This window comes from Andrena cerasifolii, chromosome 16 (genome assembly GCF_050908995.1).
Source record: "Andrena cerasifolii isolate SP2316 chromosome 16, iyAndCera1_principal, whole genome shotgun sequence".
Taxonomy (NCBI): Eukaryota; Metazoa; Arthropoda; class Insecta; order Hymenoptera; family Andrenidae; genus Andrena; species Andrena cerasifolii.
This window is the reverse complement of record NC_135133.1, coordinates 10,292,287-10,313,076: the sequence shown is the minus strand read 5'-3', so window position 1 is coordinate 10,313,076 and position 20,790 is coordinate 10,292,287. Positions and strand designations below refer to the sequence as shown.

General features: G+C 40.5%; 1 protein-coding gene and 2 long non-coding RNA genes across 3 annotated transcripts in view; 2 read left to right on the top strand and 1 right to left on the bottom strand.

Annotated features, from left to right (window-relative positions):
* LOC143377575 (uncharacterized) overlaps nucleotides 1-20,790 on the top strand; it is a 186,689-nt gene that overhangs the window by 88,164 nt on the left and 77,735 nt on the right. The window lies entirely within an intron of this gene.
* Nucleotides 1-20,790, bottom strand: part of LOC143377759 (solute carrier organic anion transporter family member 3A1-like) — a 61,293-nt gene that overhangs the window by 6,958 nt on the left and 33,545 nt on the right. Inside the window, exons 2-5 of the mRNA XM_076829428.1 lie at nucleotides 8,269-8,585; nucleotides 3,936-4,136; nucleotides 1,971-2,024; nucleotides 940-1,045 (exon numbers count right to left, since the gene is read on the bottom strand). Of these exons, the coding sequence (XP_076685543.1) occupies nucleotides 940-1,045; nucleotides 1,971-2,024; nucleotides 3,936-4,136; nucleotides 8,269-8,477 (570 nt within the window). The 5' untranslated portion in view covers nucleotides 8,478-8,585. The remainder of the gene's footprint in view (nucleotides 1-939; nucleotides 1,046-1,970; nucleotides 2,025-3,935; nucleotides 4,137-8,268; nucleotides 8,586-20,790) is intronic.
* LOC143377650 (uncharacterized) lies at nucleotides 4,761-7,016 on the top strand. Its single transcript, XR_013087378.1, has 3 exons — nucleotides 4,761-5,047; nucleotides 5,590-5,710; nucleotides 6,705-7,016. It is a non-coding gene; the product is annotated as an uncharacterized LOC143377650 (long non-coding RNA).

Here is a 20,790-nt window from a genome sequence, read left to right as displayed (position 1 = left end):
TTAGATTGAATAAAAATTTGTTGTACAGCTGAGATACAACATAATAATGTCCACTCTTACAGCTATTGTATTTTCATGTATTTCTTTGTTATTTACAAAACATATGTAGCAATATAATATTCCAAACTGATTGAAAGTATCAACATAACTGAATAAAAAATTATTTAAATAAAGGATCACTTAAAAGTTACTTTAACTTTAGATTAGTTGACGACTAAAGTTAGTTTTTTATTATTCTATGAGAATTTATTTGACGAATAAAGTTAATATTTTATTCGTATATCGTTTCAGCGTTGAATAAATTTTTCAACTTTAACTTTAAGGGGGTGTTTAAGTAAAAAATAACAGGGAGTGTCCAGCTTCCTCGCACTTGTACCAAAAACACGTTTCGATTTAGGGAAGGGAAGTGAAGTTGTTTTGTGAAACAAAATGTTGACTGAAAATTTGTGAATTGGACGGTTTCATGAATTTGCATTGCTTCTGTGGAGTCTAAAGCTTGATCGAGGCAGGAACTCGATGAAATGCTGTCGATGAAATTTCATTTTTAATATCCTTGTCGTCCAATCGAACGATAATCTGATTAGATAAGCAGGAAGGTTTATCGATTCCGTCATTGTATCCCTGAGCGAATTTTAACTAACGAAGGTAAAGTGCTGCATTACCGATGATGAGGAACCGGATAAAACGTTTTTGTGATAATCGACGCGCCAGTTTAAATAAATTTAACAGGAAATATGTCTTGCCCAGTTTTTTTCGCGTTATCACGATTGCGTCGTGAAACATTTGTTCACAGAAATTACGTGGTAACGTCACAGCTATTGCGCCGTAATATTGAAATATTGGGATTACTCGAATAAATTATTCGCATTCGAAATTATTCAAATAATTCGAATATGTCGACTAGTCGAATATTTACAGCTCCAGTGGAAAGTCACGAACCTTTATTCCGGCGAATCTCTGTATAAAGGCCGGTCTGCAAGTGAGAATTCCGCAGTCCTTCGAATCCGGATTAAACGGTGGCGTTGGGGCTCTTTCTTTCTCCGTTCTGTGCTCGGCCATGGAAAAAGAAGAAACAGTGTTTGGACAATTTTCAAGATAGCAGACGGACTTCTCAAGGAGAAGGTAAAGAACAGAAGATAAAAAGCACGTGTGTGATTCTGTGAATCCTTTAACCACCCGAGATCTATGTGTGAGTTTCCATGTGATTCTTGGGCTTTTATTAAAGACACTCAGTAGTTTTGGATAATAACTATATAGAGTATTGAAAAATCTGAATCAGGGGTTTTAGGTTTTGTGCTTAAAAGGAAATTTGTGTTTTAGGTTTTGGGTATTTCTAGGTTCTTGGAGGTTTTATTTTGTTTGACGTGAATTGCGTATTTTTATTCGAAATTAATTTTTAGTTGATAGTGAGTATTGGTCTTGAAAGAAATTTTGATTCTGGAGCTTGAAATTTTATTTTCTTAATGGGGAATCCAGGCATTGAGACTACTTATGGAAATACTAATTCGTATATTTTGACTTCACGAGGAACATTATGATATAATTCATATACGAATGGCTTGAATATAAATATTCCAATTTCGTTTAACAATAATTTATAAAACAAAATTTGATTTAAAGCCAAGTCTTTAAAGATTTTATTTTTCTCTGCAACACTTCTATTTGCCACATAAAATAAATTCGTACACCGACATTACTGGTGTTCTTAAACGGAAACTCGAGTAGCAGGCTTACAAGCTTCTAATAGAAATCAATTCGCTTCAAATAACTTTTGTTTCTTGTTTAAACATAAATTGTAACTTCGATGACCACGATACACTCTTCTGCCGCAGTTAAAGGATCACAGAATAAAAGACGATTGATTCAATAAACAATAGTGGCGTTAAATGTACAGACTGAACAGTTCCATATTAATTACAATCGTCTTTTCGTTATTTACATCGATCGTATGATAATCGTACAAGCTTTACCTGTCCACCATGGAAGCACTGGGATTCCTGCTGTGACATTTGATGATAAAATCTCTGAAAAAGTGTAAGAACAAAAAACAGGAAACATGAATAACTGTGCTGGATGATGCACGATGAATGCGTGTATACAATATGTACAATAGTTTTAAATGGGGGCATAATATTGTTAGTATGGAGAGGCAAAAACTTCATCCTTTGGAAACGCCACCTTGCGAAGCAAGTCACGGTACCAATTGCTTCATAGTAATCGGCAGAATAAGTAAATCGAAAAATCTAGTTTTAGCTTGAAACTTTTATCTACGGTTCCTTCCATCTAGAGTTTAATATTTTAATTCCCTTCTTCGGAGAGTTAATAAACTGTTCTGGAGTAATAATATTCCACGAGAAAAAGACAGAGGAATTTAACGGAAATTAACGGTCTATTATCTTATTAGTTTCCTAAGTTCTTCGATAGAAAAACTTATATCACAGAGAACACAAGTGTATCAAGAAAATTACTAGAAGTCCATTCAGATGGCATGAGTAATAGTTTCGCTTGCTTTTAAAATCGTTTGTTCGACAAAACACGGCACAGAAATAAATTTATATACAAATATGAACTTCGAATTTTGCGTGGTTCAATCCACAAGAATTCGTTACAACGAACTTACCTACTCCTTGCTGATGCAACTATTAGTAACAAGAGGCCATCGATGCTCTCATCGCGTATTTATCATCGTGGTTGAGTAAGTTTCCCACGAAAGGTGTGTCCAAAGGATAAGTCGATGACGAGTGTAACAATTAAGTACACGTGGAATCTATTTCACGCCCACTAAATGTGTCACGGTCAACATTTATGCTTTCACTTTCTACGATGTCAAGGATGTTGCGTTTGCAATTTTCGCGGCTGCCATTTGGAAACCTTTTACCGAATGTAAATAACTGGGGCTGCTAGAATGGCCGATTTCACAATAAGAATATCAATCGCAGGAATTGTTCTGGTGACTTATACTTGGTACTCGGCTCAGTTCTCACCCCTTTGTATTTTACTCGTTGGGAACTTACAAGAACCGTGCAATAATTACTTAGTAGCAATGGCAACTGTTATTCACTCTATTAAGCAGTTTGTAGTGTGTTAGTTTGACTGCGAGCGACACGTTTAGTAACCAGGAATTAATCGCTTTTGAAGCAAAGACGACTGTACTATAATGACGATACTCTGTTCAGATAGCCAAAGGAAAGAGAAGCTCCTGCAAGTTTTTAGTTTCCGAACTAGCTACTAACTTAAAAGAAGCGTAGGGTGTAGAAGTGCATTTTACAATAAAAATCAAATATTCAAAGCTTCAGCTGAGCTCTGATCTTAAATTGTGGGTGCATGAAAATTCAAGGAGCACGTTCTAGCTACAACTCTTTTTCTCAGACACAATCGACGTGAAATATACGAAATGAAATTGTACAATTAGGAAACAGAATTATAATTGTAATACTTTCAGACTCGAAGCCTGAGTATAAGGAGCAACTATGACTAAAATGGCAAATCATGACTCGCCATGAGAGTTACAGAGCATGTACGAGTCCCCGTCGCATCAAAATCGACCTGTTTCATTGAAATTAATAGCTACATAATACCGTCCCCTTTTGCAAGGCGGGGTTACAATTTGGGTGAGTGGCTTTTTACTGAAAATAGGTTCAAAACCTTGGGCCCGGTGAATGCAATCGAGTCTCGAGATATTAATTGCCAAAGCTGGAGACCATTTTTACAAGGAATGCCTTTTCGACCATTTTCTAAAATAATGACCCATGGACCATTTTGGCAATTTGACAGAACATGTCTCCTGGGCCATTTTGGCCATTTACAAAAAATGTCGCGTGGACCATTTTATAACACCTGAATGATTTTACAAAAAATGGCCCCTGGGCCATTTTAGCCATTCTACAAAGAATGCTAATTTTCAGAGAAACGCGAGTCAGCCGTTCGGCACTCACCTATGGTCCACGAGGCCGGAGCTGGGATTTCTACTGTGACACCTTATGACAGTGTCATGAGTCAGTCTGCTACCGGTCGCCTGCAGCGGGTCTGTGGTTTCATCGGCGCCCGTTCCCGTGCTCTCCGCGTAGAGGCCTGTCATGGCGTACATGCTTTCGTTCCTTCGATGCCCGGCATGGTAATTGCTGCCAGACTCGGACCTGCAAACGTGCACGAGAACACGAAGGTCAGCGAGCAATTTGGAAGTGTTCCATTAGCCACCTCCTCCTGTCCCTTCCCCGTTAACCCGAGCAATATATGTACCCAATAATCGAATACGTTTTAAATGAGCCCTTCAAGGATGAAGGACAGCGCATGATTAGTGGAGAAAGACTTCTGAAATGCCAAATGAATAATTTCATAACGTAGCATATATGGATCATCGAAACTGGAATGGTACCTATTGGAACGACGTAGGCAAAGTGGAAATAAGTGTCACAGGCTAGTAGAAGGCCAAGGTCTTCAGGAACGCAGAATGATGGTAGGTGTACCTAGCAGTGGTGAGATTTGTAGGCGGGGTCTAGTGTGTCGATTGGAGAGAAAGGAGCACGGAGAGGTCTGGGCTGCCAGCCACCCAATAGTAGTGCTTCGATACTAGATCACTTATCAAACTTCGAATCCTACAAAATTCAATTTAAAAAGATTTCAGAGTTCATGGAGTTGATGATTCAAGCTTTGAAAAATTGATTGTCTGTATGAGAATTATCATATCATCAAATTCAATTTGCTAACAGTATTTTCTAAGTCTTTTGTTACTCCATGTTTCTATGGATATCTCAGGGAATGCAGGATTCTAATAGAGGAATCTAGACTTCGCGTGGATGCAGAGGAACGCTGGCATTTCTTTACTTTCATCCTTGCATTTCTGGATGACACATGTCCTCAGAGATTCCGGTTGAGGAATGCCAGATAACTTTCTCTAGGAAGCAGCCGAGTCACACCACTCTAAGTGACAGATGATGTACAGTGGACAAATGTAAATGCCAGAGGTTCGAGTCAACTGACCCAAATCGGCATAAAGACTTCTGAGTTGCTTTCGTCACAGCTGAGAACTTCTGCAACGACTACATTAGTAACTTTCCGACGTGGTTTCCATAAAATTTTGGAAAACCACCAAGAAACTCTATTGACTATCTTATGTTCCTAACTACTCTCGTTTTGGAGAGAAAAGTAGAATTTGGGTTGGGTAATAGAGTATCTACCCTTTAGAAATAATTCATACTAAAGGTTTCGTAATTAATTAGGAAGTAATGGTAATGAATAAAATACGAAATCTTGATGAAAGGAAGTGTTATAAATTTGATTAATAAAGTTTGAAAATATCACGTTTGATATTTCATGACAATATTTCAATCGCGAATTTCCTAGGAAGTTAGATGCTACTTTCTGAGAATTGAATAAGATCTGCACAACGATTTGAATATTCTATAAACAAAAAAGTGAGGGAACAAAAATTTTTCTGATGAAATAATATTGTCAGATAGCAAAGAACAGGATTAGAAGTCCATATGTTTCTCTTCTTTGTATCGTCCATATCCCAACAAGCAATGAAACTCGACTGCTATGGGACGGTAAGTTTGTCACGGTGTTGCAAACGCAATTTCTGAGTTTCAGTCCTTGTTAACGAGGAAGGGAAGAGGCAAACAGAATCCTGGAAGCCCCTGGACGCTGAGCCTGTAGTTATCTATACATTACACGTCGACCCCCCAGTCGAAGGATCGTATTACTTCCCCAGGTAACAGGAGACTTTCCCGTGTTATTTGAATTTTTCTGAGAACAGCATTGTAGAGGTGAAAATTGCATATCCACGGTTACAGAGTTTCCTTCATTTCAATATTAACCCTATGTTATCAAAACCTAAAACAACCCCTTACAGATTTGGTACACTTCCGTGATTTATACCACAACTACTGCAAAGTATCAATTTCTGTGGTAAGTTTTGGATTTGTTAATTCTACACTTTCTGCAAATTGGGAATAAAGACCACCTTTTGCTTCAAAAGAGTCGTGATAGCAATTTAATTTAGTTTACAAGTAATTTTTTAGTGTACAAGAGATAAACCCTCCCCCAAATTAAAGATGTTTTGAAAATCCACTATTTTTTTTAATAGTAAGTATTTACGGCAAAACTGTTTAGATTCATTTGACTATTAAATTCGCACAAAAATTGTAGATGTAAGGAAACTTCTTGTATAGCATCCTCGTGGCAGATATTTGTGATAGCTAAGAGGAGGCCCAGTGGCTATTTAGGATTGACATTTCTCGCGGAGGAATTATAAGAATGCGCCGCAAGTTTTGGGTGCAAAGGGATTCACGGCACGAGTGTGTGTACACGTGATATTTTAAGAGTACAGTGTGATTAAACGACGAGGTGGGTGGCCAGTCAGAGCTGGTGAGAGCTAATCAGTCGAGAGTCATACCCAGAGAGTAGAGTACGAATAAATAACGAAAGAGTAAAGAACGAGAGTGAAAAATCAGAGTTGCAGTATTCGCTACAAAAAATGATTCTGGAAACTGATTTGAGTTATGACTATTTTTTAAGTAGAGACAGGTGACATTACTGAAGAGGAATTTTGCTATGTTTAACCAATACTAACATTATACAATAATTGTATTTTTTTTCAAAACATGCAGTTACACCAACGACTCGCATTTATCTTCAAGAATTACATAATAAAAGAAGCTTAATATTATTCAAAATTTTAGTATTCGAATACTGTAATATTCCAGGGATATTTATAACACTTGAATAAATTATTTGAATATTCCCAACTTTACTATCGACGGAAAACCTTGGACCCTAGTCGCGACACACTCGATCCCATCGCTATCCAGCACGTCAAGGATGCAGCCATCGAGAAATACAACCGGTCCTGTAAGCGCGAAAATTTACGACGAGAACCGCATCCACCTCGTCCCTGTTACGAACAAAGACGCCTGGTCGGTTTCGTTAAGAGTGTACCCTCATTTGGATAATAAAAAAAATCGATTATTCTCACTATAGCAAACGAACAAAATTCTCTGGGCTATCTCGAAATATGAATAAATCTGTTCTTAGTGTTCTTACTCTCATAAACGTTTTTACATTAAATCCCTGGTGAATTTATATTATACCCAGAATGAATGTATGAATGCAAAAATAAATTATAATGTTTACTCTTAACGGGGTAGATATTCGCATTTGCGAGCGGAAAAAGAAAGTATTGAAAGAAAGAAGCGACAGGCATCGAAATATGTAAAATCTTTAAGTTTATTACAGTTATAGGCCGAAAACTGTGATTCCCACCCCTTTTAACTGTTTGTCGCTCATAGCTACGTTGATCGATTTCGATGAAATTTTCAATATAGATACAACTTAGTTAGTTACACGACAAATAAATTCCCGAAAAATCCGCGCAAACCAAGATACCGTGCATATGAAAAACTGGAGCATTGTATCCAGTCCGCAATCATACGCAATCATATAAACAAATCGTCAAGCCGCGAACTCAATTTTCCGGACTGTGTCACTTACGAGATAAAGCCGGTATGGAAGACAGATTGTCGCTGCACACGTTCAAATAACTCGCAAAAGCCAGGCGAATCCTTTATTTAAAAGTGTGTAGCAGCTTTAAATGCAAATTCCAAGATTTTTTTGTAATCTAGAGCCATATAGGCAGTAATAAAAAAGATGACAGATTTTTATTTTTACTTTTGCCATAAAAATAAAAAGTAATAAATAACAATAATTTCTTTTCTCCATGTTCAGAATTTAGCCATTCACTGATTTCCGAACACTTCATTTATGTTATTTATTACTTTCAATAACTTTTTCGCTGAATGACGACGTATTTGGGGATAAAAATCAGAAATAAAATAAAACAGTATAAATAACATATGAAACTAAATACACAGTATTATAAGATTGGTTCGCTCTGACGTTATCTCTGAGACTTTCAAAAGTATACTGTCCTCTCAGTATGACCGGCTGCGACAGATAAGAAAAGTGATAGAAAAGGACCGATTAAAAAAGAAAAATTGAGTAAACCGAAAGAAAGAATGAATACAAAATTTGGAACCGAATTTTAAAAACCGGTCATGTGATCGGGTGTGGTACGTTCAGTGTTGAATTAAAATCCTGCAAAAACAGAATTAAGTGCACCTCAAAAACAATGGTGCACGCCAAAAACAAGAAAGTGGTGTTTTTCACCCGGCGAATGAGAATACCCTCTTAATTTTCGACCAAGGCGAGTGGCCGCCCCCGTTAACTTGCAAAGAATAAATGCCGCTGCGAAAGAGGCGCGAGAGGAGTCACCTTTTGTGCCCGAAACCGCCGCCGCTCTCGTTCCTCTTGTGGCCACTCTCGGATCGTTTGTGGCCAAAGGCACTGGATATGCTCTCGGCGCGTTTGTGGCCGCTCTCGGAGCGTTTGTGGCCGATGAAACCACCGCCCGATTCCGTGCGTTTGTGGGCGAACATGCTCGAGCTCGAGCCGTTCCTCTTGTGCCCGCTGGTGGACGCCATCTTCCACCCCTTCTCGCCCTCTTCTTCGCGTCTTCCGCTTCCTTCCCTATGAAGATCGCTGGATTACGGCCTCACCGGTGACATTCTTTGGCCTCGCGCTCCCGTTGCCTGGAAACAAAAGCAGAGCGACCTTTTAGCTGGGGGGTCCCTTTGACGGCCAGATAATTGGAGGGTTCTGGGGCATTCTGGGGTGGATGTTTGAAGCTGTTACACAGGTTTCTGAAAGGTGTCTGCGAAAGGTCTGTCGCGTGAGAAGTCCTACTTTGAATGGAGTTGTAAAGTATTATTGGGCGAAGGAAACTATGGGCGTAGCGAGGTATTGTTTATGAGCTTGTCCAGCGGAGCAGAAATTGGTCGAAGGACAACACTTTTGTGGTCGGGTAATCGGAGTTTTGGGCATTCGGGGTGGATGTATGTGGCTGTTACAGAAGCTTCCGAAAGGTGCTTGCAGAAGGTCTGTTGCTTTGTGGGAAGTCCTACTTTGAAGGGAATTATAAAGTTTTATCGAGTGATGGAGACTGTGGACGTAGAGATTCTGTTTAGCCGATGCATTCGGGGAAACCTGTTCAATTGTAGATTTCTTGAACAGATACTTTATCAAATTCTAAAGTCACAGAGCCATTGTATTTTGCTTCTGTTACTTATGTGCCTTTTGTCTGTTACTAAGGTTTAATAATTAAACCTTAACCATTGTACGGAATTTGTAAAGTGGTGTCAAGAACCGAGAATATAAAAATAAAATTCAATTCATTGAATTATTACGGTTTAATATTTTAAGCACTTATTTAATTTCTACGATACAAAATATTTGAGAAAAATTGTTATTATCATTTATTATTGACGGTCATTAGTTATTTAAAGATACGAAGGAGTTTCAGTCCAAATAAAACATTAGTAAAGGAGGAATGCGGATTTGTGGCTCGATTTTGGGTGAAAATGACCCAATTTCGGTACAAGGGTTAAGTTTTTCCCTTTCCCGCGATATCCTCTAGTCAAAAATCCATTTAAAACAGTTAAAATCAATATCATTCAAAGTAGAATCACTGTACAGGGCTCGATTGAGAGCTTGCGGCGAACGCGGCGCGGGAAGCCGCCGCGTTGTTCGAGCCACGTCACAAGCCCCCCTGATGCACAGACGCTCGAATACCTTTCAGACGAAATACGGACTGGGCCATTGAAAAAGTAAATCCGTGCGTCGACACCATTTGATGCAATCGTACGAGCAATTGACATGTCAATGTTCCACGGTTCAACGAACCTGCTTCTGGTAAAGTCAGGGACGTTCGGACGCGCGAGCTAGCAAAGTGGCTGCCGTCTTCGTTAGGAAGATACGAGGGTAACTGTACCTACGGACTAGCTGTAACATCGTGCGCCTGACTATTCCGCGATAAGTTTGTGAACTTTACGTTGATACTGAGAACACCGTCGCGGGACAACGCGGAGGCGCGATATTCGATAGAGACTGTGTGCACAGATGTCAGAGCTTTTTATCGTCCTTGGAACGCTGTGGTGAATCCACGTGTTACGGTAAATTGGGACGTTTGTGCCAAGGACGATTCTGGGCACGATTGTTTTAACGATAACCTCCCGATAGCCGCAATTCGTATTTCAAAAATATTCATTTGGCAGAGTTGCTCCAAAAAGTATAAAATAACATAAATTAACTAATACATATTAAATACCAATCATGAACCACTGGTTTCTATAAAAGCTGATTCCACGCGTAATTAACCCCCCAGCTGCGATACATTTCAATGAAAAATGGCCCACAAAGGGTAATAAACACATATACCGTTCGTTTAACTTTGCCAAAATGAATAACCATCTTCTGATGAAATGGTACAAACATGCACCTTTCCCAAATAAAAAGTTGAAATTCCACGAAATTTTGAAGCTAGTAGAAAATGTTGCAACAGAACTTGTCGTCGTGGTATTCGTAACGCGACGTTTCCCGATTGTTGCGAGAGGCCCCGGGCCGTCGGACGAAGTCGTTTCTTGTCGCAAGAGTTAGCGGGCCATCGGGACGAAAGTTTCGAATCAGCTTGCGTAATTGGCGCGTTACGTAAAGACGACGCGGCGTGACACGGCGCGACGGCCACCGCCTTAGCGGGCGCCCGAGACGGTGCATTAATTAATTCGACGCCAATTAAACGCTCGGAACTAGCGGGCCGGCGAGCTGGCCAACTTCCGTGCCACGGGCACACGGATCGTTTTGGCCGGCCATTTTCTCGTTAATCGACCCTGATTCGCCTGACACGTACCCTACGCGATCTATTTTCGATGAGGACGCGACAGGCGTTCCTCGTGGATCGCATCGTTGATGCGAAAACGGCCTCAAGAGAATCGCGTTGACCCTCATTTTTTGATAATTGAAGGGTCTAGGGGGAGGTATTGGCATTTGTAGCTAAGAAAATTGAAGTTCCTTTGGTTTGTACGTTTTCAGTGTTGTGGGGTAAGTAGAGGGGGGAAAGTAGACGAGTGGAGTAACTAGTAGGGTATAACGTACACGTGTGGAGTAACTAGTAGTGACAGAAGTATATGTGTGAAGTTACTTCGTGAAAATGATGTGGGAGGCGCAGCTAGTTGCGTGAAAAATGATGTGGGTGGAGCACCTAGTTGCGTGAAAATGATGTGGTTGAAGTAACTAGTAGGCTGAAAAGTATATATGTAGGAACTACTAGGGTGAAAAGTATGGGCATGTTTGGAGTTTTGCAGAGTAAGAGCTATTTAAGATAGGTATTATTTAACTATTTAAAATTTCGACATATTTTGAGATGTGGAATCAAAAGAATTTATGATGAATTGAATTTATGATGTATCAGACAAATCACTGGATCAATCTATAGCTTTTTAACTATATTGTGGTAGAGTTTTATCTACCACAATTTTTTGTTCGACTCGATTCCGGTTCTCTAATTTCTCAATCAACTCGGGCCTAGAATGGATCGATTCTAATTCCACGTTTGCTGTATTGTTCATCTTGATAGGTGTCTATTTGTTCTCAGGGGTATAGAATGTCTCTACCAAGTTTGCAAATAGTATAGACCAAAGGGAGTGTAGAGTCATCTTTGAATGGAACAGGTGAAGAAATTCACAGAGAAAATTGAAAACGGGCACCATTATGTGCAATGTTGCACGTCATAGTATTCATTTGTGAGTAAAAAGTGGACTAACAATTTCAAGAAACTTTATCGCAGGAACATGCTAAATAGATTTGACATTATAAACTAAGGGAAACGAAGCTATACAGTACGCCGTTTCTGCCACAAAACAGAACGCTAAAATTATCTTTCCATATTATTGTATTATCCTGATATTACAGAATTGATACCAGACGAAAATGAATATGAGTACAAGAAGATTGTGTTATAAAATACTGCATCCAAAAACAGAATGAATTATTAAAAAGCTCGCAGATATCTTTCAAAATACTCAAACTTCCCTAAAAATATCTTCAACATTTCGTCACGAAAAATATGCACTTAAGAATAATGTAGTTTTCAAAAAAATCCAGGATTTCGAAGAATTTTTGTAATCTTACACTCCCTCAACCCGAAAATAGAACATGGCTTCTCACCATGAACCAGAAAAACAACCACCGCAAAAGAAACAGATTGAAAGAGAACCGAAGCAACCCTTTTGCAACCCCTTGCGAAACCTCGATCGAATGAGCACCCACATAGTCGTATTTGTTTTCGCAGTTGTCTGAAAGGTTCATTCGTGCTTGGTGGGACACGCGGAGCACACTTTTCGCGGCGTTTTTTCCAGATTATCGACCGTCCACGACCTTGATTTCGTAGCTGATGAAAAATTGAAGTGGGTGTACTGCGCAGTATAGGCGGCTAACGAATTCAAAGTCAGGGATACATCGTAATGATCGCGGGGGTATAGCCGCTAGCACGACAGTGACAGTTAAATGGCATCAGCTGTTGATGTTTCATCGACTTCCAGCGGAAGTCTGGGTCTCAAGCGTTTCATCGAGTTCGTGGCCAAGGAAGACGTGCCAAGTAAGAATGAAATTTCTTTTTTCTCGTTTTCACTTTTGTTCGGGGAACTCCTGATTGTTTTCCTAAACAGAAGCTGTTATCAATGCACTAAGTGTGCCAATACTTTTTTGAGTACCTAAGCAATTTTGCTTTTCCTTTTTTTACTCGTTTATACTACATTATTCAGAGTTCTGAAAAATACACTACTTCTGTATGCTAGAATACATTAAAGGACATATTTTGTATTAATATATTACTTCAATGTATAAAGATATTTAAAAAAAAATGGGTGTGTCAATACGTAACGAGTGTCGTTATATAAGTCAGACATAAATTGTGTGGAAAATTAAAAAAGGTAGCTTCTGAATGAGATTCTTCTTTTTTTTCTTTGAAAAATTAAAAACTAGTCGTAAGAAGAATGAGTTATGATTAGGAGATTTTGCAGCCATGAATTCAGAATGGAACGATTGTTTTTTTTTTTAAATTTAAATTTCAAGGGAAATTTCGAGACGAAAATCCCCATAGCGCTCAAATATTTATTGCAATCCAATTATATTGAAATGAAATTTGAAGCGTTGTGTAGAAGCCTAATTGATTTAAATTAAATTAAACTAATATATCTCCTATGCATCATAAATAACATAATAGTATATTATTATACAGCTCCTAACTGAATTAAGAAAATACTGAAATACTGACCAGTGTAATAGCAATCTGAAGTGGTCAAAATGCAAAACAGAAAACCACATAGTTCACCTCAAGCCTAATTAATTCCTTCTTGTTACCATTATCGACATACTTTCTCTTCTATCACCCTTCACTCCTCGATACATCCACCATTTTCAATTCCCACGACTACAGCATTGTATAATATTAATTCATTTCAACCACCTGCTATCGATTACCAATAACTGTAATCGATTTCCACTTTCCCAAACGGAGCAGAGGAAATAATAAATCTGCCACAGGTAAATTACTTTTAACATATAAACAATATCGCAGGAATATTCTTAAACAGTATCCATTGTAAACGTTCGTGGAGGGATATTTTATTAGACACCTGTTTCAATCGCGAGGATAATAATTGGCTACCGCGAGACGAGAGTTAACGATTAAACTTTCCCCCATTCTCTGATCAAATGTTCGTTACTCAACCACCGTTGGTCGCAAACCCAATTATACACCGTTGATCGCATTACGTCTGAGGTTATATACCTCGTTCTGTTCTATCCTCAAATAGCATTATGGGGTTATGGGGTTACGTACCCGCGAATCCCCTTCGGCCATCGTTTCCCTCATCTTTTCCAAAGCGTTTAGCACCACTGTGTCCCGGTTCCTTTGCAACAGACTTACAGTTAAAGGAAACTATGTGCTTTTACAACCTACTTAGGGTAAATTATTTAACACTGTATGGAAGAACCAATCTGTTTTGCTGAATAATTTGGTAATACAGAAAGTGGTGTGTACATTGTAAATCACTGGTAGTCAATTCGTGAAATGGGGTTGGTTAATCAATTCTGTAAATATATAATGAATTGTGAGCGGAATGTTTGTTCTGATAAATGTATTTCTGAAAGTTATCTAGCAGGTGGTAATAAATTAATAATATCAGATGGGACCTTTTTGAGATGGGAATTTCCATTTCTTAATTCTAAAACAAAAAGGCAGCTGATTTTTATGTAAAACAAAAGATATGAGTTTATAGCAAGACTCTATTCTGGTCAGAGCGATGTTTACTCATTTTTAGAAATAATGATCGATAGGAATTTATTCGACGATTCAGTGTTAGTCACAATGATCGTAAAGCAGGCAACTGGTAGTTTGTATCTTAACTTTTAATCGTAAGCTCAGAGTTTAAGTGAAAAATGTAGCTTCACAGAGAAAGTAATTAATTAATGCTCAACGATTCAGGTCAATGTTTCTCAATGTTGCAATACTTTCGTGTACACGCGAACAGTACAGAATACTGTGAATTAATTAAACCAAAGGTGACGCAAATATAAATAATATTATAACTGATATAAATAATTTATAATAATAAAATCAACGTTTACAATGTTACAAGAGTCTCGCGGAGAATGAACTGTACCAAAACACAATTGTTTCTCACTCTTCGCGGAGCATTTTTCGTTTCGCGTCTGATAAAATCGCTGAGCACACAGGGAATGCAAATACATCAGCATGTTTGCGTACCTGACAACATATCACGAGGAATAAAGCTGTTGCCAGAACCCGGTGTGCCGCGTTTTAGAAACACTTCCAGAGGCTGTTCAAGCACCGTTAAATTCGCGAACGACCCTTTTCGATAGTACCGTTCGATACTCGCGACTACATTTCGAGTCTGGGGCACGTGGAATAACAAGCTTTGGCTTATCATTCGTCATCAATCACTGGACTTTGCACAGTTGTTTCAGAATGTCTCACGTGCCTCAGCTTCTGGCATCGCCTTGTATTTTATTAGGTTTGGTGTGGTTCCTTAGTTCAGGGCAGGAACGCGGTAGCAATTGCTACCGCTGTCCTACGATTCGAGAAATGTAACAGGGACTTAACGTTAGGTAACCCTTGCATGGAAACTGAGTCACAACTCCTCATTCCTTCAAAAAATCTCGAAAATCACGTTCTTTTTAGCCAGCCAACTAAATAAGCATGACCCTTTAAATCATCCACGACCTATCCCAGCGACAGAGCTGCAAATATTTGAAAGGCCTGAGGCACTACTTTCGAAAAGACGCAAGAGCCACGCGGCGCATTACGTCCCTCGGCGTGAAAGCGCGCCGCCGCCAGTCGCGGAGCTGACGTCCAAAAAGTCTGGTTCCTACTAAAGCTGCAACACGTTCGCACCTCAGCCTATGCTCCCAGCAACATTCCCCGACATTCGCCACGATCTGAACGGAGAACAGTGGAACGATCCCAAGCGCGGGGCCAACGATACGGTTTGCAGTTCTTGGAGCGTTACTTTCGAGACCAATTGCCCGACAAACGTCTAGTTAAACGAAGCCCCCATTCGTTTCTCCTGTCCATTACGAGGAATTACCATCGACTGTGCTTCCCCCCTCCCCCTCCGCCCCCGCGGGTAACCCAGTTCCCCGTCGATCCATCATCCCCCGTGGCTCGAGACGATATCGCGCGGGCGCCGTTGCAGGAGCGTGCGCCGCGGATTCGGCGAGAAGTTGAAATACGCCGTTGCGGTAACGATATCGTGCGGCGGTGCACGGCGTCGTCGTCGTCGCCGTCGACGGCCGAAAAGACTGACCTAGTGCCCAACCCATCGCCGGGGAACTTGAAGACCTACCGGCACGCGAGGGACCATTCAATCTACACGTGAGGATGGATGGACGCCCGCGGGGCTCGGGCCGTACCACTGCGATACGGAGCCGTTCGATTGAACCTGCTGACCTCCGCGATATCGCGCCATCGCTGGCTCGATCGATACAAGGGGGGGAGAGGGGTCACGTGCAGTCTGACTGCACCTCGATACACGCGCCTCGGCGGATCGAAGGGCAGCGCAATACGCGAGGTCTCCGAGCGCGGGCACCGAGGACCGCGGCTGGGAGACGGGGGATTGCGGCTCTGTCGCGAAAAGTGCGAGTGCACCCGGGGACCCGGCGCGAGCTCTTTTCCAGGCGGGTAGTCTATGCGGCTTGGCTTCAACGCTCCCCCAAACCGACGCGAATATTCGCGGCGGCAGCGAACCTTTCGCCGCGAATCCGTCCCGACGGTTTCTTTATACGCGGCGGCTTATTGGCAGCCGCGGCGGAAATGTTTCGCGTTGCTTTTGGGGAAGCCTTTATTCCGGGCTGCGGCGATTGAGAGGGATGAATATGAGCGAGAGGGCACGCGACAGCAGCGAGCAGTAAATTACGATCGGCAATGTCGCGGTGTCGTTAACTTAAAAAGTTTTAAGTTATATGCACTTAGAACTAAAAATTAAGCCTCTGTTTGTACTGGAATTACGGTGGTGGTATGTCACTTTAATTGAAATCGTGGGGCAGGATATTTCATCGCTTTTTATCGCTCATTTCGACGCTTGATTCTGTATTAAATTGACCCCCTCCCCGAACAATATCAAAATCCTTAACACACATGCCGCCGCTATCTCGCCGAACCCCCAATCACGAATCATCCACAAAACAATCACCACTGATCATCGATCAGCCTCCCCCCAATTGCAATCAGGATCGATCCCACGGCAATTTCCCGATTTTCGGGGCAAACTCCCCGAGGGGGCGAGCCTGAAAGCCAGCATGGGCGCAGCTGCCGTGCAATATTCCTCTCTGATAGAATTTCCCGTCGCCTCTAATTAATGCACGTCTAGCTAATTTATCGGCCGGTAAAACGCCGCACGAAAATTCACCGCCAGAACCGATCGATCCGCCACGGGGAGCCGCGGTTATCGGTGAGTTTTGACGCGGAGCGTCGATTAATTGAACAGAGGCAACTAGCCCGACGTCTGGAGGAAAAGACGAGAGGACCTGTCCCCGGGGATCCCCGGCTGCCGCTTTGTGCTCGCCAGCACAATTGTATATTGTTGGGCTGCGGGCATGTCACAGGCCGATTCACCGCCGCACAATACCGTACACGCTAAAAATTCCACCGCCTACCTTCGTGACAGTGGATTGTTTGTCGAGTGAAACAGCAAAAACGAGAAGGTTCTCCACCGTAACAGTTACTGGGACGAATACTTCCTCGCGCCACCGTTATTCCAGCCGCCCTCCGACAGGAAAAATTCGTCGGATAATTCTGCTTAAGGGAAATAGTTTGCCTGTGTGAAAGGGGAGCTCGGCTGAAATTTGTTGGTTCGGTGAAAGGTTAGCTTGCACGTTGCTTGGAGGAGCGCTGCTCATTTTAATGGCGCAACGGTGTGTCGATTTATGAAAGTGGGAGGGTAGTATGGGAATTGATGGTGTAGGAGAAATGAAATTTGGAGGAACGAAGTTCGTCCATGTTTTGAGTAATATGTTTCACCTGTGATACCGTAAACTGGGTGAACATTGTAGGGGTAACACTGGCAGTTAATTCGCATGTATGTAAGGAAGGAAAAGGACACAAAATTTGATGCATTTTCACACTTGTAGTACAATCATAAATAGGATACTTAAAGCAAATGTAAAAATGTTAGGTAATTAAAAAAATAAATATAAAAGAGAGTGCATTGAACATAGAAAGAAACAAATTTAAGTGACAATGTAACTTCAGATTAGTGAAACTTTAGCAGTTAATTAATATGTATTAAAGAAAGAGAATGATACAAATTTCATGCATTTTGACGACTGTAGTATAATCACAAGAGATGCAACGTTATAATATGATACTTCACTGCACAGCGTCATTTTTGCGTTTCTATTTTCGTATTTTTTAATGTTATAACGTTTGAGTGATAATTGTACATTCGTAATACTCATACCATCATGCTCCTATAGTCTTTTTCTAGAAATGTAAATTTTGATATATTGAATTTGTATTTGAAAAAATAGTCGTGGATAAAGGCGATTATTTTTTGTTAAAATTCAACCAATATTTAAATTTTAATATTAAGGTCGACAAATTTACAGAAATATTGGCAAAAATATCTAGGGGTGCGATACACCCCGTGTGTAATTTTTATATTATATAACAAAATGTTACAAAAACATGCCAACATTCGTCCAGTTTACGGAATCATTTCCTACTGTTGGAAAATTCTATCACTAAGAATAGTGAAAGCAGTGATACTCGCATTTCACGTCAGTAATTTGCCGCATTTCCACTCGGACTTTACAATATCCAAAAATACCTTTCTCCTTCTATACCTATTTAATGAATCTCAGCGGAGAACCTGACAGTGACTTCTTCGCTAGTACATAATTCCTAAACGTATGCATCTTTTATACACCCAAAAAAAACTACCACTCAACCCAGCACTTACTTCCCTCAAAAAAATCCAGAACCTAATTTATTCAGTCCTTCGTATCGAACGATACCCACAATACGGCGGAGCGAAAACATCAAAATGATGTAACATTTTACTGATAGCTAAAGAAACCTGGTTCTGTAAAAAAAAAATTGGGATGCCGCAAGGGCTTTGAACTTTTACTTTTTTTCGAACATATGCTTAAAATTTTCTATTTGTTAATTTTATTGCTAAGTTTATTGTAATATCGTTATTGTTACATAGTAAAGAACATCTGTCGTCAGATTGAAAAATAGGATACGTCCGTTTTTTGTCAAAATTGAGATATCTGCTGTCCCATTTATAAAAAATTAATCTTAACACCTTTCCGTAGAAAATAGTTACTATTATTAATTTCCTTGCATAAGTTACTATTTCCACGTTCTGTTAGATTTTTATTAAAATTAAACAAAAGACTAAATACAAATGAAAATGAATTTTTCACAACTGAAAAAACTTTGAAACTGCTATATTGTAAAATCAGGAAACCCAGACATCAGATTTTGCAATCTGACCACAGAAATTATCCGGTGAAAGCAAAGAGCAAATGATTGCGCATTACCTCTAAAACTCATATTTTTTGAGCGGCTTGCGGCGGCTCAAAAATGTCTTCATCAAGTTCAGAATTTGACAGCGCAAATTCCACTACACGAGGCAACTCAATCCACCCAGTAGAAGTCGTGAATATTGAAAAACATCTGCCCCTATATTTCTATCCACCCGAACCCGAGCAACGTCCCATTTATATTTAAAAATGTAAATGGAAGCTTCTACATATATTCGCATCCTCATTTACCGCATTTCCTGCAGACCTGGTCACGACGGCGATGCACCCGTCCAATCGAGAAGTAGGAATAAAAAATTCAGCTGCACCCCCCTCGAGGTGGGGCACCGGCTCTGTCGAAAGTTTCGCGAATCAGGGGCACGCTCGATGCAGCACACGTTGCAGTATTTTTCGTACCGACACACGAGGGTTACAGCAGTAGGCAGACGGGAAGAAAGTTCGCTCAGGGTCGTTGCGAGGGAACGGGGGAGGGTTCGGCCGGCGATCGAACCCCCGGCTTTTCGCGGACTCCGCTTTAATCGCCGGTCGAATCGAACCGACGGACGCTTCGTGACCGACGATTACGGGAACACGCTGCACAGAGAAAAGAAAACTTCCCTAATCACGCGGGCTTCTCGGAGAAGCTCGACAGACTTTTATCAGGGGACCAATGGGCTCCAAAATGGACTCCATGATGCTCGAAGAAGCAGACAGCAACTGCGGGGGCAGCAATTTGACTTGCGTTTTGAAAATTGTCTACGGGTTTTGATTAGCGAGATTAGTTCGAATTTACAGTAAGTTACTTAATTCTGCTTTTACACGATTTTGATTTACCCTCTTGCTTCTATAATTCCAGAGATATCCAGGGTGTCAATTCCTATTGATCCACTCTAAAAAAGGGGGTACACCCAAAACTCTACCTAGAGCTAGACTGAAGACACTGCAACTAGCTCTAGCTAGACTCAAAAGACACTTGATCTAGACACAAAAGTGTCGTCGTGTAGGCGTACCTTAATAAATCAGGGCTGTAACGAATATTCGAATAATCTAAGTATTCGAATATTTGAATATTTGATTAATACCAGAGAATTCGACTTTCAGATTCGAATAAGCGAATAATTAGGAGTACTCGAATATTCGTTTCCTACAAAATATACTCTGCTTATACTGTTTGTCACACGCTTATGGCAGGACACGGGCAGGTCTAGAGTAGAGGGACCTTTCTCGACAGAGTCGGGGTTGTCCACTCATTATTATTAGAATAATAACATTAATAACTCATGGTTGTTTTCATTTCAAAATGTAAAAATATATCAAAGATTAATAAAGTTCCTTTATCGTTTGAAATACAAATAATTGTAACGGCCAATATGAAAAGAATTTCACGGTAAAGTGTGAAGAAATATTTCATGTTCAGATTCTTATTCGGTACAATCCGAAATTCGATCACTCCCAAAATTCGAATATTTGAAGAAATTAATCGTATTCGAAATTATTCGAATGGTCGAATAATTACAGCTCTATAATAAATAAACACAATCCATCCGAACCTTTGACTCTCTTCTTTCTACAAACTCGGGCAAGCTATAACTCTTCGAATGTGCGACATCCACTTGCACCAGATAAAAACCCTGTACCGTGACAAGATAATCCCTCTTGCACCACTCAATTTTCCCCTCAATCAATTTTTCTACCTGCAGCTCGCTCCAGATTCCAGGGCCACCCTGTGCACACCAGCGGCCGACAAACTTTTTGGCACTGCAATAATACACCGCGACGCGAGTACCGCATAAAAATATAATACAGCAACCTGCTGGCTCTACACAGGCACGCTGGGATCGTATTCCTGAGCCC